Raw genomic sequence first — 26,232 nt, 5'->3', positions numbered from 1 at the left:
AATTACCATTCCTTATATATTTCATTTTTTTATTATGCCCACAACCCTAACCTCTCAAACATTTTTTATGGAGTTGTAAATAGAGGTGATACGGGTCTAAGCAAAAATTTATGCCCATTTATTAGGTTTGGGTCCAGTCTGGATAAAAATATTAAAATTCGGACTCAATTCGTCCCATTTATATTAATTTTTATATTATTTTATTTTTACATAATTTTTAAATGTATATAATACATAAAAATACTAAAAAATTAAAATAAATATTTCTAAACAATTTGAAAATAAATTTTAAAAAATATATATTATTAAATAATACTAAGATAGATGCAACTTAAGAAGAAAATGTCTCTAAAATAATAGCAATGTAATAGTGAAATAGTAGCAAAATAGGGAGAAAATAATAAAAAAATATCATTTAAATAACAAAAAAATAGTTTTTTTTTGGCATTTAGTGAATTCAGGTCGAGCTAGGCTTGGGCAAAAAATGTCTTACTTGAGACTCGACCTTTTTTTTTTACCCAAACTCAATTTTGGGGCCTATAATTTTATTCAAACACTCTATTTTTCGGATGGGCCTTCAGGTCGGGTTGTGTGGCTCTGCTAACGAGCAAGTCTAAATGTAAACTCTAATAATATATCAAATAATTTTCATTTTAATATTATATATATTTCAAAAAGTATTTAAAAGAAGAAAAAACCATTGCTTTGAAATTTGAATCTATTTTTAACATCTCCTATGACAATAATCACAAACTTTTTAAAACACACACAAACTGTATTTTTTTTAAAATAAAATTTTAAAAGGTTATTAATTAATTAATTAATTAATTTATAAATAGCCATATCTCTTAATATCAATAATTGAATAATATCCTTAGTTCCCTTGATTTCTACGAAAATTTTCTTTTATTTTTATTTTCTTTGAATCACCAAAATGGGCGGAGGAGCTATGAGACCGGCGGCGAAAGTTGCCGGAGCGGGAACTGTTAACACTGGCCTTCGTGGCGGTGTTCAGGTGGCTCCGTCGTCTGCGGAATACTCCGTCATGCGCGTTGCCGCTTCTCGTTCTGCTTCTTCCGGGATTTCTGTTTCCGGCGGTGGGGTGTCTTCCGTCTCTGACATGACGGCGTCGCCCAATCAGATGATGTCATGGGAGATGGTGGATGATTGGGAGTTTGCTGGTGGTATTGAAGAGGAGGTGCCCACCGCCATTTCCGGCGGAGGAGAGCCGATGCCTCGGGTGTTGTTTGGAGGTGCTCCAACCCTGGAGGAGGCTAAGGAAGCCGCTAGTGATTTGAAAGATGCATTGGATAAGTAAGTTTAATTCCTTGAGAAAATTCTATTCTAATTTCCTTTCATTGGATTCATTCATTCATTGTAGGATCTATTTTTATTAAATTTTAACAAAATAAATGTATTAATCTGATATATTGATGATCACTGCTTTCCTTGAATTAAGATGTTGAATTTCATTAAAATTTTTGAAATTATGATATGGGAAACGTCATCAAAAGTGTGAAAAGTTCTTACACCATTTTGGGTTACTGTTAGTTTATAAAAATTGATTCCATGAACCCCAAATCGAAAATCTTGAATTTTTAAGTTATGAACTGGATTTTATCACTTTAAGGGTGACATCGATCATTGATGCCCTAATTAGATCATTGCTTTCCTTGGTTAAGCATATGAAAAACATGGTGCTTTTTATGATCACTTAAGAGAATGATTTCGTGGTTATTTGTTTTGTTTCCAGGGCTTATCTATCATCTCTGAATTCGACCGATGATACCCGGTCATCTCGCGCCTCATTGCTTTCGGAGGAGACTAAAGATTGCGTTGCATATGATGCCAAAGCCACTTTACTACCAAAGCCTGCAGTTCAGGCATTCAAATTACTCAATGAGAGTCCTGCAGTTCAGGTTGTGGTTAACTCTTTTATTTTTCATTATGTTTGCTTTGATACGTTAAAACTGGTAGAGGAGTTTCCATCAGGTTTTTGTGACTTGAGCACTTTTTGACGTGTCTTCATGATCATATCTTGTCTTCGAGTTGGTTTTCGAGACATTTGAATATGAAACTTTGATAGAGATTACATGATGCTTATAGTAGTTGGTTGTCAATTTTCCAGAACCTTTTATCTTTCGATTAGTTTGTGAACATATAACTCTGTTTGTTGATGGTTTTGGTTTTGCTCCCAGTCTATGGTTGCGTCAATTGCTGCGGATCCGAATGTATGGAATGCTGTACTGCACAATCCGGCTTACATGGACTTCATAGGGTCGCATAAGACGAGTGAGAATTTTGCTTATTGGTTTCACTATTTGATGCTTCTCATACTCTTTCTTTAATGAACTCAAAAAAAATGAATGTATTGCAGATTATATATTTGAAGGGAATAGATCCCGTCAGGGTTGTGAATCTACGTTGGTAAAGATCGAAGAATATTTCGAAGCAAATGAAGGCAAAGAAGTTGGAAATCCATTTTCGGAATTTCTGGAGAACTTGAAGAGTAGTGTGGTTGAGGTGGCTAATAAAGCAACTGATTTCCTCCAGTGTCTCTTTACTATACCCACTGCAGGAATGGAGAAAGAAAATGGTGGATTGAACTATCTGGAGAAGACGATCGGAGCAAGCCTAATGGGATTGGCGGTGATGGTTATTATGGTTGTGCTTTTGAAACGGGTCTAGAATAAAAGTATGTGAATCTGTTGGATCAAAAAAAACAAAACAAAACATTTTCATTTGATGGGGGTGATAGTGCTATCGTATATTGGCTTGTATAAATGGGTGGTTAATAGTTAATTGGATGGCTTTTGCAACTTTTTCCTTGTAATAAAAGTCTTAAAATTCTATCAGTCATATAAGGTTGATACTTGATTGGTATCAGCACATCTTTGAAGGGTTGGGGAAGAGTTCTTCATATATATTTTAAATAAAATAAAAATAATATAAATTGGTGTCATGAATATAGATATATAATTTTATATTTTATAGATATTAATTTAGATTGGATACCATGTCAATTATAAACAAAGTCGGATTCAAATATTACACCCTAAAACTTGTAGTGAATGGACAATATCTGAAACAATGAAAATGGGAAATTGCTACCAATTTGACAGTGAAAAATGAAACTTTTATTGTCAATTTCATATATAGAAACTTATGTGACACACATCTAAACAGGCAATATCGGCTTTCCTTACCGAAGTTAACCCATCAACCTGTGAGATTCTCATTCTTTCTTTAATCTTTCCGACCCAAAATTACAAATGAAGTGGCAATTTCTTAGAAACTTCATGCTGAAAGCAATGGCTTACAAAAACAATTTGTTAACCTACAAAACCGAAAGAGCCCCGAAAATATCTGGTTCATAGGCATTGCTTCAGCCACTTAGCCACCCTCCGTTATTTTGTCTCGCTCGACTTACGAATAAATCTATGGAATTCGTGGTGTTTTCCTGTTAATCATCACTATTAATATACAGGATGTCCTCCTTTGCTATTTGCATCTGTCCTCTATCTTTTCTGCTATTTGCTTGTGTCCGATCTGGTTGTCCACGCTGGAAGGAAGATTTTCCAACGGGTTAGTAATGTCCAATCGTAAAAGGAATTTAAGAATTTTAATGACAGATAAAAGCCTAGAAATGCCTGAATATATGATACAAGGTTCCGAACCAACCTTCTTTAAAACAAATGCAAGGTATAAATAAGCTGCCTCCCATTCATCCGGAGATAATGTGCCTGGATACAACGATAGTTAATTAGTGCCTTCACTAAGAATGATCGGCAAGATGAATTTTTAGAACCATCTGGGAAGTGAAGAACTTACTCTGGTCTTGGTTACCATCACCTAGTGCACCGAGCCTCCTCATAAGCTCTATATATTCCGGTTTTTTCATGTACTCGTGAACAAATTCATGAGAGTTTTTGACGAAAACAAGTTCTAGATCATACTGCAAAGACAAACAAAAGAAATTACAAGTTTAACAAATTTATAATAAGAAGTTCTGAAAACACCAAGAGTCAACTTATAATTAAAAGGCAGTGAAAAGAATTACAATAACAATAAAATTTGTACGGTGGTTAGAAACCTTCATTTTTTTACTGAAAGGAGTTTGCTATGATCAGAATTATACCTCTTCTGCTAATGATTTGAAGACATGAAACGGAACGATCCATTCAGGGCAGTCAACAGCATCCTGCAACAAGACATATCCGCAAACCCTTGAATTGTTTTTTTTTGCTCAAATTACCATAATAAAAACAATAGAATCCTCATATTTAACACGAAAGGCCAGTTTCTAAAATAGGAATTTTCAAGAAGAGTACCTCTAAATGAAACTTGTACTTGATACCAAAGGGGCTAGAAGATTTAAATTTCTGAACCATGTCATAAAAGTTTGTCAGATTTCAATATCATTTAGGAAAATATAGTTTGCAAGAGAAAGGGGACTGGATTCACCTTGTCGGTAAATTCTTCATCAAATCGTATCCAGTAGACGCTGTTGCCAAAGGCCAATCCTTCAGCTGCATATTCACAGTGACAATAGCATCTCCAATCAAGAATGACAAAAGTAGTCTGCCATGCCCCACAAATATTCAACGTTTGTTTACCAAGGCTAGCTTCGGTCAATTTACGTCAAGATCTATTTTCAAATTTCAAATATAAACAGAATTTCCTATTTAAACATATTATGTGTTTTAGTTACATATTGGATGTTTCTTAGCTCTAAATTTCAGTTATTAGCTTCACCTTAAATATTGATTTTTTAGAGCATTGTTTCAAGACAGGAAAAACAAAAGCAAGTTGCAATACTAAACCTTCTCTAAGTTTTTTGACTATGACATTGGCATCTGGCATTGTCCCAATGAAGGTGCCTCCTGGACGAAGTAAAGCTGAAACATTGGCCAGCGCCCGACGCGCACGTGCCTCTGTAGACCAGGAATAATGCATGGCAAACTGCATGATTAAGAATAACCACATTTATGGTTTCAGTAAATTATCGAGCTAGAACGAAAAAGCAATATTAGTTTGTAGCATGGGCATATCTGTTTTGCTACATATGTAGCATTTTATTAAGAATATTTTCAAGAATATTAAAGAATTTGAACCCAAGTCTTTGAATGGTAAGCAATTTAGTGGCAAGGAAACAAATGAGTAAATCCTAAACCTTTGTGGTAATTTTATCATCAGGCAGCAGAAATAGACAAATAATAGCCAAATTTCCAACTATTCACCTGGCAACTGCAGATATCGAAAGGAGCATCATCTGCCAAAACTCTATCCAAGCGCACCTAAAAATCATCAAATATAAATATCAAGACATATCCTCTTAACACTAGATATCGGTTTTTATATAGCACTATAGTTGATATTGAACATGACTAAGCATGCTATTTATTTTGATAATTAACCAACAGAACCAAAGTAATTAAGCTGACAACAGAAAATGTATTTCAAAATTGAACACCAACACATTAGTGTACCTCAAAACAATCCCCACATATGAGACGGACAGGAAACGTGAACTTTTTGCGACGTTGATGATGGTCTGCATCACCATTATATCGCGTACGGCAATCTTCTATCTGTGCATAAGTGGAGGAAGCAAAGTGAAAATGGCAGCTGGTACATAAATAGCTGTCGAAAGAAGATTTTCTTTCCATCTCTCTTTTCTTCTTTCAGTTGTAGAATAGGGTGCAGATCAAAAGCATATAGCAAGACAAAAAAACTGCAAGCTGTTAATGGATTTTTGGAGCACACAATTTATTTTTTATTTTAAGCTATAAACTATGTAAACTGCCAAGTTGTGCCAACCACTATCGCTTACGATTCATGTTTCAGAAAGCTGCAATTTGAGATCATAAGTAGAAGACACTGTGTAACAAATCTAAGGATTAATTCAAGTGTGCCAATTAAATCATGGCATCAGCTTTACCAATGGCACTGCTTAAAGAAATTAAAGCTCAGAATAATTATGATATGAGAATTGAAAGAGGTCCCCTAGATATTAGAGGTTGACCACAACTAAACTAGGCTACTAAATCAGATGCACAAAAAAGTGGGGGAAAAAAGGAAACTGAGTGTTTAGCACTTTACCGAGCCTTCTGCTATGTCAATGCCAACATAATATCCAACTTTTGCTTTATCCCATTTGATGAGATCACCACCCTAAACGGCATAAAGAACAATAACAGAAGGTACAATACATTGAATTTGAAGAATAAAAGGAAAGTTGAAAACAAATAAACTTTGGTCCTACAATACCTTGCCACAAGCAAGATCAAGAACAGCATCACCCCGACGAGCATAAAGCTGAATCAAGACACTTTTTATCTGTCCATTGAAAGAACATGAATGACAAAAAAAAAAAAAAAAGGGAAAATCATTAGTTCACAATGCAGCTAGTAAGATTCAACAACATACCCAGTTATTTAACTTCTTTAAGTGAATGATCGGACTTGCTTCTCGTTCTTCCAAAGTTTGATTTGTTCTTGCACTATAATGATCGGCTACTTTCCGAGCGAATATCTTGGTGCTCTCATCCTCTAAAAATTGTGAATCACCTAATATCACAACACACAATTTCAGCTTCTTCAACAGAATTTTATAGCAATCAGAATTTGGATTCTTTTCCTAAACTCTCAAATTAAAACTTAGGAACTTCAAAACCCAAGTTCAAAAATCAACTCATTAACCAAAAAAAGTAGGAGAAAATATTAATACACAACTGAATTGCATCTAAAAATTAGCCTAATACTGGAAAGATTGAAATTTTTTATTTCCTTCATTTAGTTAGAAAAACAAATATGGCAGCTTCACTGCATATCATTTTAATACTATATTCTTAACTACTCAGTGTTTCACTTAACTATCAAATTAGGATTTTTCTTTTTTTAATGCAAAACTCATTACCAAGAATGAACATTGAAAACCAAGTAACCATAAACTAAACTAAACTAAACCAAACAACTATTTTATTACTTTCTTTTAACAAAACAAAATTATAATTCAATTAAGATAAAGACCAGGTCTTGGTGCTCATAACTATATTGAGTGATTGGATAAGAAAACCAATCAAAAACCCTGAAAATAAACAAATCCCAACAAGAATTTTACCTTCAGGGTTATGTTTGGACCTGGATTGAGGTGGACCAAAAGAGGAAGATGGAGAACCTGGGTATCCACGTTTCATGGCCAAAATTATTTAAAAAAAAACAAAAAATAACTTGTATTATTCTGAGGTCTCTGCAAGAAAAGGATCAAATGTGCGATTTGGAAAGACAGGTTCTATTTTGTGTTTGTTTGGGTGTGATTTGATTAGAAAAAGTAGAAAAACCAGGGCTAAACTAAAGTGGGGTGCTTCTTTTTGGAGGGTTTGATTTTCGCTATGGGCTTGGCATTGGATTAAATAAGTGAGAGATAGATAGGTAGAAAAAAAAAAGGGGAGTAGAAAAAGAGAGAGTTTTGGGTTTTAACTTTAATTAATAAGAGAGAAGGCTTTGTTTTGAAATTTATTAGGATTCATTTAAGGTGGCTCTTAATTGACCAGCCTTTTTTCTTTCTTTGTCCAAAAAAAATTATACACCTTTCAATTTTCCTCTTAATTAATCTTTTCTCTGATTTTAGTATTTAAATTATAAATTTTAATTTAATAGTTATACTTAAATTATATTTTTTTCTCAAAAACAATAAAATTAATCAACAAGTGGTTGGGTGCAATGATAAGACATATTACACTTTCAATAGTAAGATAAATTTAAACATTAGAAACGATATTGTTAAAATGAATAACCTTGAACATTAACCATAAAACAAACATAAAAATATATAATAAAAAAAACTTAACCCATAAATTGATATCTAGACTATGTTTTTTTTCTTTATTTTGATACTTAAAACATTTTTTTATAACAAATGATATCTAAACTATTTTTTCTTCCCTAGTTGCTACCTTTGATCATCCAATTGTTACTTAAACCTTAACACTATGTTTGGTTCAATGGAATGGCTATTCCAAATGACACGGTTCAAAACTCCACGATAAAACAGTCGTTTGGTTTGTTGAATGCTCAAAACATCGAATGGGGATTTCAGGTGGGAGGAGGTGTAGAATGGCTATTCCAACCTCTCCATCGAATGACCCTTCTTTTCCCCTCCGAAAATACCCTTTCTTAGACTGAAATTTCTCAACAGTTTCAACTTTTTTTTTCTTTTGGTCATTCGACAATCTCAAGCTCAAATCAATCTAAAAGGAAGCAAATCAACTTGAATGCCAAATCAACTAGATTTTATTGTAAGTTCAATTCAACTAGGGTTTGTTTTGCATTTTGATTGATTTTTTTTTTGTTTCTGATGATTTGCCCAATGGGAATTGAAATGGATTCTGCAACTGTTCACGAGGAGATCGATTCATTCTTCGAGTCAAGTTCTCCTCTCAAAGATTCCGCTAAAATCATAGACAAATTGAATCAATTCATCTAATTTTATTTTCCTTCAAGTACAGTACCTGAAGCTAATCGATTATGCATATGTTCATACGTTTTCCCCTACCGAATATTTGTTTGTATATGTAAATCGTTTCGTATTTTTCAGGAGAAGGAAAAGGGAGGAGGGTTAAGGAGCTGCTAAAACGATGCCCAAATCTTAAGAAAATTATTATTTTTAAGGTTATTTCAAAAGCCAACCTACACAAGGAATGCCAGGTATTGGCCAAATTCACCTCATCTATTATTCGACTCATGAGGAAATGCATGCATGTAGAGATGCAATTTGAATGAGTAAAGTTCTCTCAATTGAATTTCTAAACTCAAGTCTTGTATCAATTGTGAACTATATGAGCAGATATGCAGGTAGATATTACATAATGTAAATTCCAAACATGTTCCCTTTTTATATCTTACTATTCATTGATGTTATTTTTAAAATTTGATAGGAAAATATATGCAATCAAAAGATAGGTTGTTCTTTTTTTTACTCAATTGTTATTTGGTCCTTTTGCTATTATTAACCATGTTGTTCTCTTCCAAAGTTGAAGATCTCTCTCATTTTTTTACCTGCATTCATATGGAATGTCCTTTATGTATTAACAGATGAAACTAAAGCTTCTTTTCTCACCAAAAAAAAAAGTTTTAAAGAGCTTTATCCAAAATTAATATTTGGTTTTATGTGTATACACATTATTCCCATAGTATGTTATTCCTATAAAATGAAATCAGATGAGAATCATTGATAAAATAGCAGTCCATGATTAGAACATTTCAAGACAAAATGGTAAGTGCTTCTCTTTTGCAGATCATAATAAAACTATCCCATCAAAGCATTTCTACAGTTTTGGAACTTGTACAATTTGCACATTTACTTCGTTGTCATTTTATGACTTAGCTTCTGGTTGAACGAATTACCAGTAGTGTTTGTATTTTTGGTTCTTTAACTGAGATTAATTCTTGTGCTCTGCTTTTGTGCTCTGCTTGGTTCTTCACTTGTGTTTTCATCTTTTTTAGCCTACTTTTAACAAACTACTCATTTAGCTTGAATTCTTGTGGAGCAGCTTAAATTGATCAATTAGAAATTTAAAATTGGTTTTTGGAGATATGTGATGTTTGTTGTTACTGCAGATTTTGTGAGAATTGAAGCTATCATCATTAAGAAAATTAAAATAGAGCATAAATATGTTTTGATGCAATGGGTTGATATTTGGTTAGTTTTATTGCAGTAAAAACCTTAAATGAGATAAAAACGTCACTTGCATAGAGAGTTGTATATGCATGGATTGGGAACGATCCTTGTAGTGATGGTAATTTACCGCCTTGGTTTGGTGTAACATGTTCGACTCAAGGAGACTATAGAGTTGTTTCTAAACTGTATGTATCAGATCTGCTATGCATTCTGTTTCTGCTTAATATGCTTATTAGTGAAAGAGGGATGTGTCTTTACTTCACAAACGCCATCTAATGAACAATGCAAATGCCTTTTGCTATTGATTCTTGTTCTATATTTCATTCCAACTTGTATCTATATCTTATGTTACGGTTTGGGCGGAAGATGCCGAAATGAATACCGCTTTGCCATGATTGAATTTTAATGCCTTTGTTTATCTAATGAACAATGCAAATGCATTTCTCCATTGATTCAACATTCTATGTTTCATTCACATTTATGTTATATCTTACATTACGAATTGGGGGAAAGATGCCAAGGTGAATATTGTTTTGCCATGATTGAATTCAAACACTTTTTGGTTTCTCACTCTATGTGTTTTTTTTTTCGATTTGTATCTTATCTCATTTTAGAGGCTATTTGAAAGATATTAAAGAGACTAATTTTCTGCCTTGATTCACTATTGTATGTTATTCTGTTGGCTTGTATTGACCTTGACCTTGAATTTTTATTATTACTATTTTCTTTTACAGGGAAGTGTATGCAGTATCCATCGTTGGTCCTTTTCCTATTGTTGTAACTAATTTATTGGATTTAACAAATGGGTAGCTTGGGAGTTTCCATTGATTGCAACTGCAAAAAGAGGAGCCAATGGTTGCATGTTATTCAAGTATATTCAATCTATTGGTATTCTTGCTTTGTATTTTCCAGCTTCTAAAATACATTCAGTCATTGATGCAGGGAAGCTTTATATGTTCAATAATTTTCCATTAATATATATTATATTAAAATAGCCTTGTATTATCATATTTGATTTTATAGAATACTCTCGGTCAGTATTTTAAAGGAACCTTAATGCTATTCTTTGTGAATAGATACTTTCAATCAATGTTCTTTGTAAAGTTTGGCACATGTAAAAATGAAGTTGCATGAGATTTTGTGATTACAAATATTAAATCTATATTATACACGTTTAGCAGCAAAAATAAATTAATAAAAACATGTTAAAATATATATATATGTACAACATAACAATTTCATTAATTCTTTTGCTGTATTTCAACATCTGTCTATGAGTAAAAATATTTGAGACAAGCTATTTTTAAATTACTCTTTTAAATTATTCTTTAAGTAACATAGAGATTATGATATATATGCTAAATTATTTGTTTTACTAATAATATTCTAACACATTAAATATGCATTATATTTTAAAAATAATAAAGTAGGTTGTATATTATTTTTGTAATATTATATATTATTTTTATTAATTCATATTTTAATAATTGTTATATTAAGAATATTATTAAATTATATATTATTATTGTTAAATTATATTTACTAATAAATTTATTAAAATAGAATTAAATTATGTATTATTGTTTTTATTAAATTATATTTAATAATGATCCTATTAAAATTTAATAACAATAATCATTCTTTTAACAAAATTTTTACTAAGGGTACTCTAGTCATTTCAGTTTTTCTTATGCTATTACAACTCTATTCCATTCAACCAAACACAAAATACTATTACAGTTCTATTCTATTCTATTCAACCAAACAATTGACTTGCTATTACAGTTCTATTCTATTACAACTCTATTCTATTACAGTTCTATTGTATTACAACTCTATTTCATTACACTAAATCAAACATGGCCTAAAATTTATTTAAAATGTGATCAAATAAAATTGACATGTAGTAAAAAAGACAAAATGTATTATTTTCTCTTATATATATATATATATATATATATATATATATATATTTTCTTTTTCAAAATCAAATCGATAGTGGAACTAATTAGGTTGGTTTTCAGTTTGATTAGTTTATCTGGTTCGATCAAATAAATTATTAAAAATGATAAAATAAAAATATTTTTAAAATAGAGAAAATTGGTTCAACTGATTTTCTTTAGCTTGGTTCAATTGGTTTGCATCTATTTGTGGGTTAATCAATTCAATCCCTATCTCTAGACCAATACCTCGATAAGTTCTCGATCTAACTGGTTTGACCTGTAGGTCTAGTTTTGAAAACATTGGTTTTGATTGATGGAAGAACTTTTTAGATCCTATTAGGTCGAGCAAGTATGTGACGAAGTTCGAAAACAAAATTAATCGCTAGCGTCCCAACCTTAAGAGGTCAAATTTTAAGCATTATTGTCATTGCCGAACATTATAAAAGAAAAAGAAAAAACATAAAGAGAGAGAAACAAGGTAAAATAAAATAAAGGATTTAGAAAATATTTTTAAAATTCATATGATGTAGCTTTATATTATTGGTTAGAAATTTTGTAATAGATATAACACTTTGGTGTAAAGTAAGTAATAAAATATAATTTAGGTACCAACTTAAGGAAAAGGGTATCATTTAGGTATTAATTTATGAGTTAAGTCCTTTTCAAAATAGATTTAACGATTGGATTAATGGAGATATCAACTTAAAAATAAAATAGTTTAAGTAGCATTATATCAAAATAAAAGAAAGAAAATTTAAAGTGGAATTTGTGAATTAAACTTACGTGCGCCAAATGGTATTTCTTTATGCATATATATTTTTTTTGTTAATGCCCCGAAACAAGTAATCAAACTTAAAAGAAAAAGTCAATTATAACTTAATTGGAACATGTGATGTGTTAGGGTTTGATTTGCTAACATGAGGTGATAGTTTGATATAAATTTAATTATAATGCCATAAAATCAGTGGGAAATATAGAGCAAAGGAATGAGGAGAAGAAGGAAAAAGAAATGGGTAAAATAATTTTTTCATTCTGTATATTTCATTTTTGAAACATGAATGGTGTTGACATTTACAAGTTTCAGATTCAACAAAAAAGTTTCATCAAATTGTTGAAACATGAGTTCTTGGTCTAAGAAAACTTTTAAACCATTGAACCGAAGCCTTGGGGATCCTTGTAAGGTTGTTTTTGTAGTCCACATAATACAGTCCAAATCGAACGGTGTAGCCACTGTTCCATTCCCAATTGTCCAGCAATGACCACACAAAATACCCTCGCACATCACACTTGTCTTCCCTGTTTCCAATCATTTTCCTGTCAGCTTTCTTCTAAAGGCCTTTCTATTTTTGTTGGGATTTCTTTATTTCGAGTTCGGGTTAGTTAAGTTGGGATTTGAACACGAATATTTGAATGGACAAGCAAAAATTCATCAATCTAGACCTGTTGCTATCCTTCAATCTGATACAAACTTAAGCAGTAGTTTGGATTACCTTATAGCAGCTGATAGGTTTGAGAGATAGTCCCTGTGATATTCAATCCTTTTGACATCTTTCAAAGCCCTTTTTATAGATATGAACGGGCTATTCAGATCATCCATACCTACAGAAATGTAATATTGTCAATCATTTCATGGTATTTTGAAAGTTTTTAAGCAAAATATTGAAGCCTGAAAGTTCCACTTTACCGTTCTCTGTTATCATAACAGGTGGATTGCCATATTTATCTTTCAGATACCTTGCCAACTTCCTAATACCCCATGGCACAATCCTTAACCATCTAGAAGCTGCCTACAGCAGCAAATACTTATCAGAAATGACCAAATACATCTCCGATCGCAATTTAAATCCTTCATACCGATAACTAAATTCTAGATGACATACTTTTTCTCCAATGGCAGCTCCTTCTCGGAAAGCTACAATAAAGTAGATGTATGTAAGAATTACATATGAATTTTATATTCCCATTGTAAAGATTTGTGAAAAGATTATGTTTCGTGAACTTAGAGCATAGCTCGATTGGTTTGAAATGAACATCTTTTAAGAGGTGACACGAAACAGATTCGGGATTCGAATCCCAACGTCTAGAGCCTTTTTCGTATTCAAACTATGGCTTCTTACATGTAGTAATAACAGCTGCATCCGATGAAGCATCCTGCAATATTAGTTTGCGGATTTGAGTTCGATCATTTCGAGCATAATATGTGGTATAGTGGTTTACACCAATGAAGTCAAAAGCTCCCACTAGCAATTTGGACGTCTCTGGTGAGATTTGAGGCAACCTTTCTCCCACAAGTTTTCTCATAGAACCAGGATAGTCACCAAAGAAAAGTGGATCAAGGAACCTGATTCAACAAATCAAGAGGGGGGAAGAGAAAAAACAAATTAAGGAATCTGATTCTGGTTCACATTAAATCAAACAGTTTGTAAACATAAAAATCAGCATCAGATATTACCATCCAATCCCAAAATCCAATGCCCGGTTTGCTGCATCTTTATCTTCGTCTTTATCAGAAATGGGCTCATACCATTTGGCATCCAATGCTATTCCAATTTGACCACCTTGTTTTTCCTGGAAACAATATAACGAATGTCATCACAGTGGATTATGCGTGAGATCAGGCGGGGAACGTACCTTGAAGTATCGGCGGTAACTGTGATAAGCAGCAGCATGGGAAAGAAGGATGTTGTGAGCAACAATGTATGGTTCAGTGGAAGAATTTCCAGAATTGCAAAGTAGACCACCGAGAATGGAGCACCTTCCAGGGGCTTGTATGCCATTATCGTAACCTTGGATTGAGAAACCATGGGGCTCGTTGAAGGTGACCCAGTGTTTCACTCTGTCTCCAAAAGCTTGAAAGCAAGTAATGGCGTAATGCTCGAAATCATCTCTGTAATTAATTGCAATCTCCTTGTGAAGTCTGGGTTTTTGAGGACATTTATCATCATATGTATGAAATCTGGAATACTTACACGATCTGTTTACTCAACCATCCTTGGTATTTATCTTCAAGAATCTGGGGCAGATCCCAGTGATATAGAGTTACTAATGGCTGGATTCCTGATTAACAAAAACAACTAAATGTTCAAAAATTTTACACATATTCGATTAAGTTTAGATAAAACATATTAATGATCCAGATAAATGTTCTAATAAGCAATATTCGAGGTGACTTGACACCCCAATAAATATTTAATATAAAGATAATAATGTTTTAATTAGCAACCTTTTTTAATTAAAGCATCAATGAGACAATTGTAGTAGTTTATTCCTTCAATATTAGGTTCCCCTGTTCCATCTGTTGGAAAGTAAATTCCAAAGCAAATGATAAAACAAAATTAGAGAAATTGAACTTAAATTTAAGAATTTATGAGAGAAAAGAAAAAGCTCACATGGAAATATTCTTGGCCAAGATATTGAAAATCTATAAGCATCCATTCCCAGATCTTTCATCAACTCTATATCACTCTGAAAAATTAAAAAACTTTTTTATTACAAAAAAAAAAAAAAGAAAGAGCTATGGATTGAGTTATTGATATGTATTTTGTGTTGACTTTATGCATGAATTCTGCATGTGTTTTTAGTTTATTATTATATTCATGACACATCTTCATTATCTAATCCTATGATCATTATTCTTATCATCAATGAATAAAAGGAGATACATGAAATAATATTAAATATTTGGTTAATCTAAAATTTTAAGGTTGAAATCCTATCAACTTCAATAATAAGTGTTATACATAAATAACTTAAATATGAGACATCAAGATTCTTTTACCCCTATTTTATTATTGATAATTAATAATATTAAAGATTGTTATCCAAATGGGTTGTGCATCTCATCTATTGGGCGGTGCACTAAGCTTTCATTAAACTTAAAATTTTGTGTAGGTTTTGTTTTCTTTTGTGGTTGGTGGGGTAGAAAGTTTCTTTCCAAATGCTTTTTCTTACAATAGGAATATGAAGGAAACGGCTACTGTATCTCTTTCCTCAGGAACTCCAATTAATCATAATATATTTGCGTAATTCTATGATATTCACCTCGAATCGATGATATTGATCAACTGTCGTATCTGCATTGCTGAAGTCCATTATCTTCCCTGTTTGAACACATAATTAAAAAGAAAACTACACATTTTTAGTTAGACAAATATTGAATGAAATGTTTACCTGGTTTTCTTGTGAAGGTATCCCAAATACTATCTCCCTTGTTTCCTTCATTCACAGCTCCTTCATACTATGTATCATACCAAAACCCAATAAGCAAGCTATATATATATTCTTTCTAAAATGTGCAAATTAGAACAGAAATTAGGGAATTCACCTGGTAAGCAGAAGAAGCAGTTCCAAAGATGAAACCATCAGGAAAATCATCTCTATCAACTGTTTGAGCTGATGAGCTAACAAGCAAGACCTCTCTGGTTATAAATAACAAAACCAGAAGGGACATAACCCATATAAATGAAGCCATTGTTATGTATGTTATTAGCTATTGAGAAGCTTTTTAAACTGCTATATATATAGGAGTAGTGTTTTATGGTTATCTTAAATGTAAAGTTTAAGAATATTAGAGTCGATAATTGAAGAAGAAGAAGAAATATTAAGGCAAAAGCGAGTGTGGGGGTTTTTGGTTTGGTTGTGTTGTGTTGTCATGGAGATGAAGGTGTGTTTGAAAGGAAAGGATGGGTTAATGAGGTTGTTAGTTGAAGTTATCTTTGCCTTCTACGAACACGTTATTATAGAGAAAGGTAATGAACACAAGGCTTTTAGGACCCACCTATGAGAACAAAGTGCATGAAATATGGGAACTTAATACACCCGCCAAATAAAATAATATTAAAAATATTAATTGAGTCTTACTTTGATTAATATGATTATGGTTGCGAACGCACGAAGATGTAGATTTGAGTGTGTTAAAAAGCATAATCCTCTTAATTATGAGTTAGAGAGAGATTATGAATAATTTTAAATATTGTGTAAAAAAATAGATACGATAAAAACTTATAATGAAATTATTAAAAAAATAAAAACTAAAAATTGTTTTGATAACAATATATGTAGATATTTGGACATGTGTTATATATCTTCATAAATAATCCTAAACCCTATAACCATGGATTATCAACATCACACATATAAAACGCACATCATATTTAATTCTCAAAAGATATTATATTTAAATAATTTGATGTTATAAGTTAGATATATGGTAATTGATTAATTGATTGAATTGCAATGGTTGGTTTGATTAACTAATTTGATTAATTGATTTTAAGAACTAATTCTATTAATTGTTTATTCAAAAGTATGTAGTAAAACTTAGTTGATAGTTAAAATTGGTACTTGTAAAATGACAAATAAGTGCGCGTTATATTTTATTGTTAAATATTTATTTGTTTATAATACTTTAGTGTTTATTGGATAAAATTATTGAAATAAAACACTATTACGAAGGAATTAAAAGATCCATTATGAAATTTAATTAGTGAATATTTCTGAAAATTTAAATAAACAAATTTCTTAAGTTCTTTATTTGCAAATATTAACCTTGTGGAAATTGATAAATATTAATAGTGTATCAATATCATTATAAACCATATTCTTAGTGATAATTATGTCATGTTCTTAGTATGTAAACTAGTGATAATTATATCACACTCTAGATAAATTTGTCAAGTAGCATATTTCAATTAACATAAAGTTGCATAAGAAATTATTTTACACAAGTAAATCGAAAATAAATTAAAAGTACATAAATATTCAATGATGAATGGGCTCGATTAAAAATTTTCACAACAATGTTGATTTTTGTAGATTCACGGTGGAGTTTTTTTTTTTTTTTTTAGATTTGCTTTGGACTTTAGAGTTGAAAGTGAAAATGGGAGAATGGATGCTATTGACATCTTGACAACCATATTAGGTTTGAAAGCATGTGGTAAATGGAGTAATTTTTTAGCAAGTATAATCAGATATGTCATTCCACGTATCTCATTCCCAATCAACTGATGAAAAAAGTTGTTCATTCCTATGTTTTTCCTTTTGGAGGTTTTAGCTCAAGAAGTACTTGCAAACTTTCATTCACCAAACATTATAATTAAAGGGTTTGACTATCCAATCAAACATTTGTGCCAAAATCAATTAAAAAAATCCCAAAACTTTGTTTACCAAACACCTCGTAAACTTTTTTAGTTTAGATAATGTTGACAACTAACTTTCTTTTATCATATAAAATAAAAAGTGAAAAGTAACATATTTTCTTTGATAATTTTTTATTAAAAAAAAGTGAAATGAGTTTAATATTTTTTTTACAATTTATTTTCTCTTAAATTACTTAACCCTATATTTGAGTAAATAATTTTAGGCATAATGTCCGATGGGCGTCGAAACCACCAAATATAAATCCCTACAATAAATATAACAATAAATTGAAATATAAAGTAGTAGGGTTGAATCCACAGGGACTAGTTATCTAATTTCGCCTTTTCTTGTGACCAGATTCGTTGTCGTGGCCACAGTCGTGCCCATGACTTGTGCGTAGTAGTGCTGAAAAAATAAAAAAATGGGGGGTTTAAATTAATTAAGATAATAAAATAAAGAAATATGAAGTGTATTAAAATAAAATAAAAATAGATTCGAAAATGCAAAATTAAATTTAAGAAAATAAAATAAATGGATAAATAAAATATTTTTTTAAGCTTAGCTTAGCCTTGGTGTACTCCAATATTGAATCAATCCTTGAAATAGATTTTTTCTTCCAAGCAATAAGCTGGTTATAGTGACCATGAACATCTCGATTGTCAACTTTTCTTTATGTAGTCAATCTCGGTACGACCTGCAAATTGACTCTTGCCAAATTTCTAACTACGATACACGTGTTCACGATTTAAGACTTCGACAACCTTGCGATCTGAAAAGCTCAACTCGAATCAACGGCCTCAACTGCGTGGGTCGTTTAAATCCAATCTCTATTTCTCTTGACGAAATCCAATTGGCTTTTCTCACCTAGACATACCAATTTGTTCTCGGGAATTCGAACACAACACAGTTGATTCGTCTTCCCAACTGTACACCAAACAACTTCAACCCAACGTGTGCTTCTTGAATCAAAGTTGAATCAACTTTACAAGACGAATTTGTACTATCCCATAGACTGGAGAGATAGAAAATACGTTGAGAGGTTTTTTGAGCAAGCTCGTATCTCACAATTGTTTTATTAGAGCAATTTCTAGACTAAAACTAAAAAGGGTTTAGTTAATCATGAAAAAAATCATGTTTTGAAAATAGATTTGTGGAATTGTGGGTGATGGAAAAGGGAATGGCACCAAAAGGTTGAAAGTAAAAGAAAAAATTGAAATGGCAGAATATAGCACTGGCGCAGTTAAGGAAAAAAAATAAAGAATTTATTAAATGCACAAGTGTATTCAATTGGCTGTAGCCATATTTATACACACATTTAGTGTTAAAATTTAGCTAGATTTTTCCTAAATATTGTCACTAAATAATCCTAAATATTATTACTAAATAATTCTAATTTTAAAATTCAAATTTAAACTAATTACAAAATTGTAACAATATAAAAAATCTTTCAATTTTTATCCAGCCACTTTTTTAAAAAATCTTCAACGGCCTTCAATATCTTTGAATTTTCAATCTCTCAATCAAGCCCTTTTCTTTACTTTTTGTTTCAATTTAGCCCCCTTTTTGTAAGAGTTTGAATTCAACACATCAACTTCATTCCCAATAAGAAAAAATCAAATTTAATAGCATTTTATCCAATAATTAACCAAAAATAAATACATGAAAAATACGAATTTATTTTGCTATCAATGTCACCTTTAACTCCTAATGTTGACTTTTGTTTGTCATTTTGGTCATAATTTATTTTTTTATCACTTTGGGCCTTGACCTTGAAAATGTAGTTAGTTTTTTTTTTGGAAAATTGACTAAACTGTTAAAAATTTAACAACAATGACATGGTAACCTAAGTGACAGTTTGTGCGTACTTCATAAAAATTCAAAAGAATTTTTTTTTTCAAAAAAGCTCATATATATATTTTAAAAATTATCCACATCAACAATGAAGTAAATGTGGATTGTCATGCAGGTAGGGGTGTTCAAACTTCGGTAAAAATTGAATTAATCAACCGAACTAATCTAATTCGATTAATCGGCCAGTTAATTGGCCGGTTAATCGATCTAGTTTGATTGGAGGTCGGTTAAAGTTTTCTGGAATTTCAATTAACAGTTGATTCAGTTCGAAATCGGGTAATTAACCGAGCTTAATAAATAATATTATATATTATATGTATTAGGCTATTACTAATTCGGTTAATTCGGTAAAATGAACATTATCAATTTATTTAGTTTGGTATATTTTATACTTGTTTTAACAAAAAAAATAAAACATATAAATTTGGTTCAATTAATGGTTAAAGGATTAAAAAATTCGATTAATATTAGTTCGATTCGGTTAACCGTTTGAAGACCCTAACACGCAGGTTGTCACATCAATGCTATTAAAATTCGAACAATTTGTCAATTTTTCTATCTAACAAAAAAAATAAGTTAACTAAAATTTGAAGGTTAAAGGCAAAAGTGATTCAAAAAACCAAAAAAAAATGTAAATATTAAGAGTAAATTTTGTCATTATACCAAAATTATAAAAAGAAAGGAAAGCAAAAGAAAGTAAAAGAAAGAAAATAAAGAAAGGTTAAGGTAAAAGGAAATTAATTATATATGTTTATTTTATTTGGATAATTAAAATTATTTAAGGAAAGGAAAATAAAACACTTTTGCAATCTTTGTTTGGTTAAAATCTGGGAAGTAAAAAATTAATAATTATAATATTTTTTCCAATTATATCCTTTTATAAAATAATTATTGATTATAATATTTTTAATTATAAAATGATATTTATAGCACATTAAAAGAAATTGCTTTTCTTTTCTTATCTTTTACTTTAAATTGGGATAAAAAATATTAAGTAATTTAAGAGAAAATAAGAGATATTAAACTCCTTTTACATTCCGTTGCTTAAATTAAAAAAAAATTATTTCAATCCAAATATTGGGTAAGTTTCTTTTAACCCAATTTGGAAAAAAAATTAGGGAAATGAAAGTGATGCTGTTTTTAAAAGACTCTCAAATTTTTTATAGAAAGAAATTAATCACTATTAATTTATTTTTCTTCTAAGCGACAAAAATTGACTTACCAATTTGAACAATAAAGTTTGGACGAAAGGTTGGTTTCTCTTCAATGGTGAAAACGGTGGCGGAGGGTGGAAAGGATGATTAAAAATGGCTATCCCTTTTTGTTTTTATAATTTAATACCTTTTTAACTTAATTTAACATTGTTTTTTTTTTCATATAATTTTGTTAATTATCAAGCTTTAACCGTCCACTATTATGCATAGTGGCCTAATTCCCATATTAACCCTTGCAATAATAGAATTTACCCCATTTAATCAATAAATTTCAATCGCGATTAACTTTTTAGATTTTTATACCTTAATTAGTTATTATTTTGACAAAATTACCTATCAAAAATTAAATTCATCTATATAGTAACCCTGTAAGTATTTAATAAAAATATTTACGGATTCGATTTACAGAGGTCATAATACCTCAATTTCCGACACCATTGATTTTAGGGTTAAAACACTTGTACCTTAACTACTAACCAATCAATAAAAATTCTAGACCAAAATTATATGTTTATTACAATAAACTCGTAAATATTAAATAATAAAATTTATTGACTCCTTCATGGAAAAATGGGACTCTAAAACCACCATTTTCGATACCAATAAAAACGGGGTTGTTACGAGATTTTTCTCCACTGTTATAGTCATTTCTTTCCTGAAAGTCTTCTTGCCCCCATCTTTGATACAAGTTTCGGACAATGAGGTTAATGATACTACTTTGATGGAGAAAAAGAATAAGTTGATAATACTGGTGAGCCCCATTTTTTCCCTACGATTATGATCTCAAACTTATATATGAGGTTTATAAAACATCCTTTTTTGGTGGTATTAAACTTTAATCTGTGATTACATAACCACTATTAACTGGGAGCCCTAGTTATACTTCAACCTGTTACTGTATAACTACCGTGAATTGAGAACCCGAGTTGCAATGTGACATCTTTTAAGGTGATGGTGCACTCGCCACACGTCAAATGAAATGTGAGGTTCTCCGAGCGCCACCGCATCACCGTGGACTAAAACATAGCTTAAAACTATCACAATTTTTCCCTAAAGCACAAATACAAACACAAATAAATATAAATCTTTCTCTTCAAATTTTTGTCACCCAAAAATATTTTTTTAGAAGAATGAGTATCGATGTGCTTTTTTATTTCTCTATTAAAAATCGACTTATTTTCCTAAAAATGAAAAAAACCTAATTTGTTAATTATTTTTTAAAACGGACTTTTTAAACTAATTTTCCCAAGAGGTACAAATTGTTTGGCGGTGTAGATAATATTTGGATAAAAAAAAAAAATATTAAGAATTTCAAAAGATTGGGAAACTTAAGATTCCACGTCAAAGCTAAAGTTGATAAGAAAAGTAAAATTGCGTTAAATGTTTGATTAATTTCTACTTTTATCTGCCTCGAAAATTTAAGATTAATAGGATTTTCAAGTATTTTTAAGTTTATTATTTAAAATTTTGATTATTAATTATTTTAAAAATTACATTTAAAACAAAAATGATATATTGGTAATTTAATTTATTAAAAAAAAGGATTGACTTTTAGTACACAAATGTAAAATCCAACTTTGCGAAGATAATTAAAATCTAATTAATAATATTTTTATATTATTTTAGCCTAGGTGTACATAGGATTAATATATTAAAATAATAAAAGAAGATAAAGAATTGTGCAAATTACAATATATAAAATCTCATTGTTAATTTGTTTGATTAAGATATTAACTTCAATTTAAAGTTGATGAGTTGAGTAGAGTGTTGGAATCATCAAGAGTTGAAGTTTTGTTTGGGATTTGCACACGTGTTAGTCAAAATATGTTCTTGCTTTCCATCGTTATTTATACTGGATTGTTTTAAATGACACTACAAACTTTATATCATTATCTTCTACATTAATAATATAATTTTTAATCTGATACAAAAATAATACACTCTTAAAATCATCTCTATCATCTCATTGCAAGAATTTCTTTCTTAATTATTTATAAATGGATAATAAATGTAATATATATTGTCCATCTTTATCATATTGTATTTTGGTTGTGCTTGCACGTATCAAAAAACGCCCTCAAATCTAACTGCCTAAAACCTTTACAATGCATGCACGCATACAAGTTTACTTGTACCCGCCTTACCTATTCACTCCTCAATATACTTACAATCTCACTTATATTTCAAATTAAATCTTTCTATTTTAAGATTTTCCCTATGAAAGCTTAGATATAAATTGATGAGCATAATTCAGTTTGTTTACAATAGTTGCACTAAAAATAGTTTTTACATTGTCTAATAAAGTGTTCTCTTTTCTCGTATTAACTAATATTTACGAACAGTTTTCAATATATAAGAATAAAATACTTATTCAATTACAGGTAATGGCAATCTGTAATTCTTTTTAATCCACACAAAATCTTCAATAAAGTATATATTCAGTAGAGATCTTATCATCAAACTCCTTGAAGATCAAATCTACTTTTTATGGGAACTTTGTTTATATTAAAAGACAAAATCCAATGCTTTCTTAGCTTAATTCTTACACATAGAGTATTCACTAATGAGCTACTAAAAATTGAATCCTTTGAATTACTTTTCTCGGGCATTCAGGTCTCTATTGAGAATTTGTATTATTTGATTATTTCAGAATTTGAATAGCTATTTGAACGATGACAAGAAATAAATTTTTGGACTCCATTCGGTCCGGTCAAACCCTAATCCCAAACAACTAACAAATGACTCAAAACTGTTTAGGCCTCAATTTCTCTATTTCTGCATCTTATTTCTGTTGCATATGTTACCAGTTGTTCAATGCCAAAAAATGTCATGAAGTTGACCATCCGTGGCAATGGTACAAAGGTATGGTAATATGGCTTCAAGTAATTCTCCAGTCAGCCTCCCCTTCTTCAATCCCCCTCATGGTGTCATACAATGGCTTGTTCAGTGTCTCTGGCAAGCAATATGCAAGCATCCCACCAACCAATCCACATATCCCGAACACCAAAAACGGAAGAATACCGCCCAAAACCACCACAAATGGTGCCAAAATAGCCCCCATCTGGGCCGCCTGAGTTGCACTTCCAAGGGCTGCATTTCTCACCACTGTTGGAAAAAGCTCAGCTGTATAAATGAACAACAGATTGTAAGTTCCAGCCATCCCAAATATCCCCAAAACCCCACAGCCCATTTTGATTACTTCCCACATCCTAACACTCCCCACTACACTCCCCGTTAAACAAAATATTGCGCTGAACCATTGTGTCCCAATTGCCAACGGCTTCCTCCCAAATCTATCCAATAAAACTGCTGTTATCGTGAATGCTGGCATTTCAGCCACTGCATTAAGAAGGACACTTAAGTGAATATTTGTCTCAAGGTTGACAACATTCAAGCTAAGCCCATAGTACACAACTGAGCAAGTGAAGCTGATTCCGACTGCAAGAAATAGTCGAATAGAGGTGACCGGTGATCGGATTACATCTACTATGGAACCAGAGACAGCTTCCTTGGAGCTACTCTGGTTATCATTTGAAGCATCATTAGCTTCATCATCCAGTGCTAGGATAATCCCCTCAGGGAGATTATTTCCATTAGATTTGGCTATGGCTTGCATGATTTTCATTGCTTTATTTATTTTCCCTCGAACAAGGTACCATCGCGGGGACTCAGAGATGAATGGAATAACTAGAAAAAGGAAAAGGACAGAGGGGACAGAGGAGGCGACATAAAGAGCACGCCATGTAGGGAAAATGTAAGCAATGCCTGCAAGTAAGGCGATGCCGGTTGAAAAGAAATAGAATGTGGACATTCCAGCCACACCACGCTTGGTTGGACCAACTGGTTCGGTGGCTAATACAAAGGAGCAAAGGCCAACCCCACCGGTGCTGAACCCTGTTAGGAACCTGAGAAGCAAATATGTGAAGTAGTCTGGCGCTATTGATGTGAGGCAACCAAAGATGGCATTTAAGATACAAACTGTCTTCAAGGAACCCTTTCTTCCAAGGCTTGAGTCTGATAGATGACCAAATACTCCTGCGCCTAAAAAAAATAATTGTGTAGAAAAAATTAGTTTTAGTCATGAATTCAAGCATTCACCATGTTCATGAACGAGTGATTCTTTACATTCAAAAGGAAGATTGAAAATGTATGGTAGAACCCAGACACATTATCAACATCAAGAATATGATCTTCATGTCTGAACTTTAGCTTTCAACTTGATCATCAACTTCCTTTTTTTTTCTTTGAAAATATTTCTGTTATCTGTAATTGCTCGATCAGATAACAGTTTTCTGAAAAGAAATCCTTATTTTTTCCCATGAAATTTCGGGTCCACAAATGCATTTATTGCGCCATGTAGATATGGTTTCCATGCCAGAAAAAACTAACTTGTTATGTTCCTAAAACTACATTAGCATAACGTTAATAACCTAACAATTTATGTATTAATATTGTTATTTTCCGTATCGTGTTTAATATTACGGGTTTTGGAATAAAGAGAAAGATAAGGTGAGAACATGTTACCAATCATGCAGCCAGCGAAAAACAAGGCTTGAACAAGCCCAACCTTATACTTCTCCCCGCAAACCAATCCCCACTGAGCCACGGTGGAGCTTCCCGGACCACCCTCCCATTCCCAAGACCCTGGTTCAAGCCCACAAACACTTTCAGCCTTCTCATCACACCGTGATCCTGACCCTTCCACGCACCGCCAACCAGGTTCCTGGTCCGCAAATATCATAACCATGGTGTGGAAAGCTTCCAACGCCCATGCCAGGCTCGTTAAAACAAAGTGTCTCAATTGCCACGACCCGAATTCTCCGCAATACACATCTAGCATGTCGTCTATGCAAAGCTTCTCGGATTCGGATTCGGGTATAGCCTCCCAATTGGGTTGCTTGGTCGGAAGGAGTAAAGATGACTCTAAGGAGGAGCCATGGCTACAGGTTTCTGATCCTCCCGCGGTAGCCATAGCTCTGTTTTTATTTTTGCAGTTTTTTTTTTGGGTGTATATTAATGTTTTTTACTCAACGTAGGAACTAGGATCCCATTTACACAGATGTATGTATATATAGGGGAAAGTTCCATTTCCATATGTTTTGGGTTATGACTTGGTGTGATGATTTGTGAACTCGATACGTGGATGGATATCTAACCATTGATTTGAGATTTTCGTATATTTTTATCCTTGTTAATAAAAGCGTCGGTCCGATACTCATTTGAAGGAAAAAAGGAGCTTGATTTGAAGGAAAAACAAAAGTAATCTGAAAATTTTCCTTTTCAGAAAAAAGTGCATTCAAGAGCTAACTAATAGTTGGGTACATAGCATCAGCTCCAACAATTCCAGAGGTTGATTACTCATTACAGACATAAGCAGATAAAAAACATAATCAAAAGGATTAGCT

At 31.7% G+C, this 26,232-nt stretch overlaps 4 protein-coding genes and 1 long non-coding RNA gene across 7 annotated transcripts; 2 read left to right on the top strand and 3 right to left on the bottom strand.

The window, feature by feature from the left end:
- The first annotated feature begins 755 nt into the window (after positions 1 to 755).
- On the top strand, positions 756 to 2,953 carry LOC108464302 (uncharacterized). Its single transcript, XM_017764528.2, has 4 exons — positions 756 to 1,314; positions 1,754 to 1,919; positions 2,199 to 2,292; positions 2,378 to 2,953. Exons 1-4 carry the CDS (start codon positions 935 to 937, stop codon positions 2,686 to 2,688), a joined length of 951 nt encoding a protein of 316 aa, XP_017620017.1. The 5' UTR covers positions 756 to 934; the 3' UTR covers positions 2,689 to 2,953.
- A 161-nt stretch (positions 2,954 to 3,114) lies between these two features.
- LOC108464301 (mRNA cap guanine-N7 methyltransferase 1) lies at positions 3,115 to 7,490 on the bottom strand. The gene is made up of 13 exons (XM_017764526.2): positions 7,123 to 7,490; positions 6,430 to 6,569; positions 6,271 to 6,339; positions 6,103 to 6,174; positions 5,490 to 5,591; positions 5,241 to 5,297; positions 4,824 to 4,962; positions 4,465 to 4,529; positions 4,332 to 4,382; positions 4,139 to 4,201; positions 3,832 to 3,955; positions 3,682 to 3,743; positions 3,115 to 3,562 (listed from the first exon to the last, which is right to left on the bottom strand). Exons 1-13 carry the CDS (start codon positions 7,196 to 7,198, stop codon positions 3,464 to 3,466), a joined length of 1,119 nt encoding a protein of 372 aa, XP_017620015.1. The 5' UTR covers positions 7,199 to 7,490; the 3' UTR covers positions 3,115 to 3,463.
- Positions 7,491 to 7,934: 444 nt separating this feature from the next.
- On the top strand, positions 7,935 to 10,839 carry LOC108461974 (uncharacterized). Its single transcript, XR_001867901.2, has 3 exons — positions 7,935 to 8,299; positions 8,599 to 8,708; positions 10,416 to 10,839. It is a non-coding gene; the product is annotated as an uncharacterized LOC108461974 (long non-coding RNA).
- Positions 10,840 to 12,634: 1,795 nt separating this feature from the next.
- Positions 12,635 to 16,341, bottom strand: LOC108461737 (putative beta-glucosidase 41). 3 transcript variants are annotated; one of them, XM_017761661.2, is made up of 13 exons: positions 15,949 to 16,341; positions 15,795 to 15,861; positions 15,666 to 15,724; positions 15,014 to 15,089; positions 14,848 to 14,919; positions 14,594 to 14,681; positions 14,256 to 14,511; positions 14,077 to 14,192; positions 13,742 to 13,965; positions 13,505 to 13,536; positions 13,309 to 13,411; positions 13,115 to 13,223; positions 12,635 to 12,920 (listed from the first exon to the last, which is right to left on the bottom strand). In XM_017761661.2, exons 1-13 carry the CDS (start codon positions 16,093 to 16,095, stop codon positions 12,728 to 12,730), a joined length of 1,542 nt encoding a protein of 513 aa, XP_017617150.1. In that variant the 5' UTR covers positions 16,096 to 16,341; the 3' UTR covers positions 12,635 to 12,727. The 3 variants fall into 3 exon arrangements, 1 of the variants encoding a protein (XP_017617150.1); XR_001867838.2 differs by lacking the exon at positions 12,635 to 12,920 and having other exon boundaries at positions 13,479 to 13,536; XR_001867839.2 differs by lacking the exon at positions 12,635 to 12,920 and having other exon boundaries at positions 13,309 to 13,407.
- Positions 16,342 to 23,309: 6,968 nt separating this feature from the next.
- On the bottom strand, positions 23,310 to 25,868 carry LOC108462676 (organic cation/carnitine transporter 4). Its single transcript, XM_017762594.2, has 2 exons — positions 25,352 to 25,868; positions 23,310 to 24,868 (listed from the first exon to the last, which is right to left on the bottom strand). Exons 1-2 carry the CDS (start codon positions 25,797 to 25,799, stop codon positions 23,706 to 23,708), a joined length of 1,611 nt encoding a protein of 536 aa, XP_017618083.2. The 5' UTR covers positions 25,800 to 25,868; the 3' UTR covers positions 23,310 to 23,705.
- Between the last annotated feature and the right edge of the window lie 364 nt (positions 25,869 to 26,232).

The sequence above is a fragment of the Gossypium arboreum genome, chromosome 13, assembly GCF_025698485.1.
Source record: "Gossypium arboreum isolate Shixiya-1 chromosome 13, ASM2569848v2, whole genome shotgun sequence".
Classification (NCBI taxonomy): Eukaryota; Viridiplantae; Streptophyta; class Magnoliopsida; order Malvales; family Malvaceae; genus Gossypium; species Gossypium arboreum.
The sequence above is the reverse complement of the archived record's forward strand: the minus strand, read 5'-3'. Positions and strand labels throughout refer to the sequence as shown.

What these genes read in the sequence shown, in the direction of transcription:
- LOC108464301 (XM_017764526.2), bottom strand. Translation starts at nt 7,198, where the DNA reads ATGAAACGTGGATACCCAGGTTCTCCATCTTCCTCTTTTGGTCCACCT. An exon ending in TCGATATCTGCAGTTGCCAG is followed by an intron (nt 4,963 to 5,240) that starts GTGAATAGTTGG and finishes TTAATCATGCAG; the next exon opens with TTTGCCATGCATTATTCCTG. An exon ending in ATGAAGAATTTACCGACAAG is followed by an intron (nt 4,383 to 4,464) that starts GTGAATCCAGTC and finishes GACATGGTTCAG; the next exon opens with AAATTTAAATCTTCTAGCCC.
- LOC108461737 (XM_017761661.2), bottom strand. Translation starts at nt 16,095, where the DNA reads ATGGCTTCATTTATATGGGTTATGTCCCTTCTGGTTTTGTTATTTATA. An exon ending in TGATGCTTTAATTAAAAAAG is followed by an intron (nt 14,682 to 14,847) that starts GTTGCTAATTAA and finishes TTTGTTAATCAG; the next exon opens with GAATCCAGCCATTAGTAACT. An exon ending in TGGTTGAGTAAACAGATCGT is followed by an intron (nt 14,512 to 14,593) that starts GTAAGTATTCCA and finishes AATTAATTACAG; the next exon opens with AGATGATTTCGAGCATTACG.
- LOC108462676 (XM_017762594.2), bottom strand. Translation starts at nt 25,799, where the DNA reads ATGGCTACCGCGGGAGGATCAGAAACCTGTAGCCATGGCTCCTCCTTA. An exon ending in TTTCGCTGGCTGCATGATTG is followed by an intron (nt 24,869 to 25,351) that starts GTAACATGTTCT and finishes TATTTTTTTTAG; the next exon opens with GCGCAGGAGTATTTGGTCAT.
- LOC108464302 (XM_017764528.2), top strand. Translation starts at nt 935, where the DNA reads ATGGGCGGAGGAGCTATGAGACCGGCGGCGAAAGTTGCCGGAGCGGGA. An exon ending in ATGAGAGTCCTGCAGTTCAG is followed by an intron (nt 1,920 to 2,198) that starts GTTGTGGTTAAC and finishes TTTTGCTCCCAG; the next exon opens with TCTATGGTTGCGTCAATTGC. An exon ending in CATAGGGTCGCATAAGACGA is followed by an intron (nt 2,293 to 2,377) that starts GTGAGAATTTTG and finishes AATGTATTGCAG; the next exon opens with ATTATATATTTGAAGGGAAT.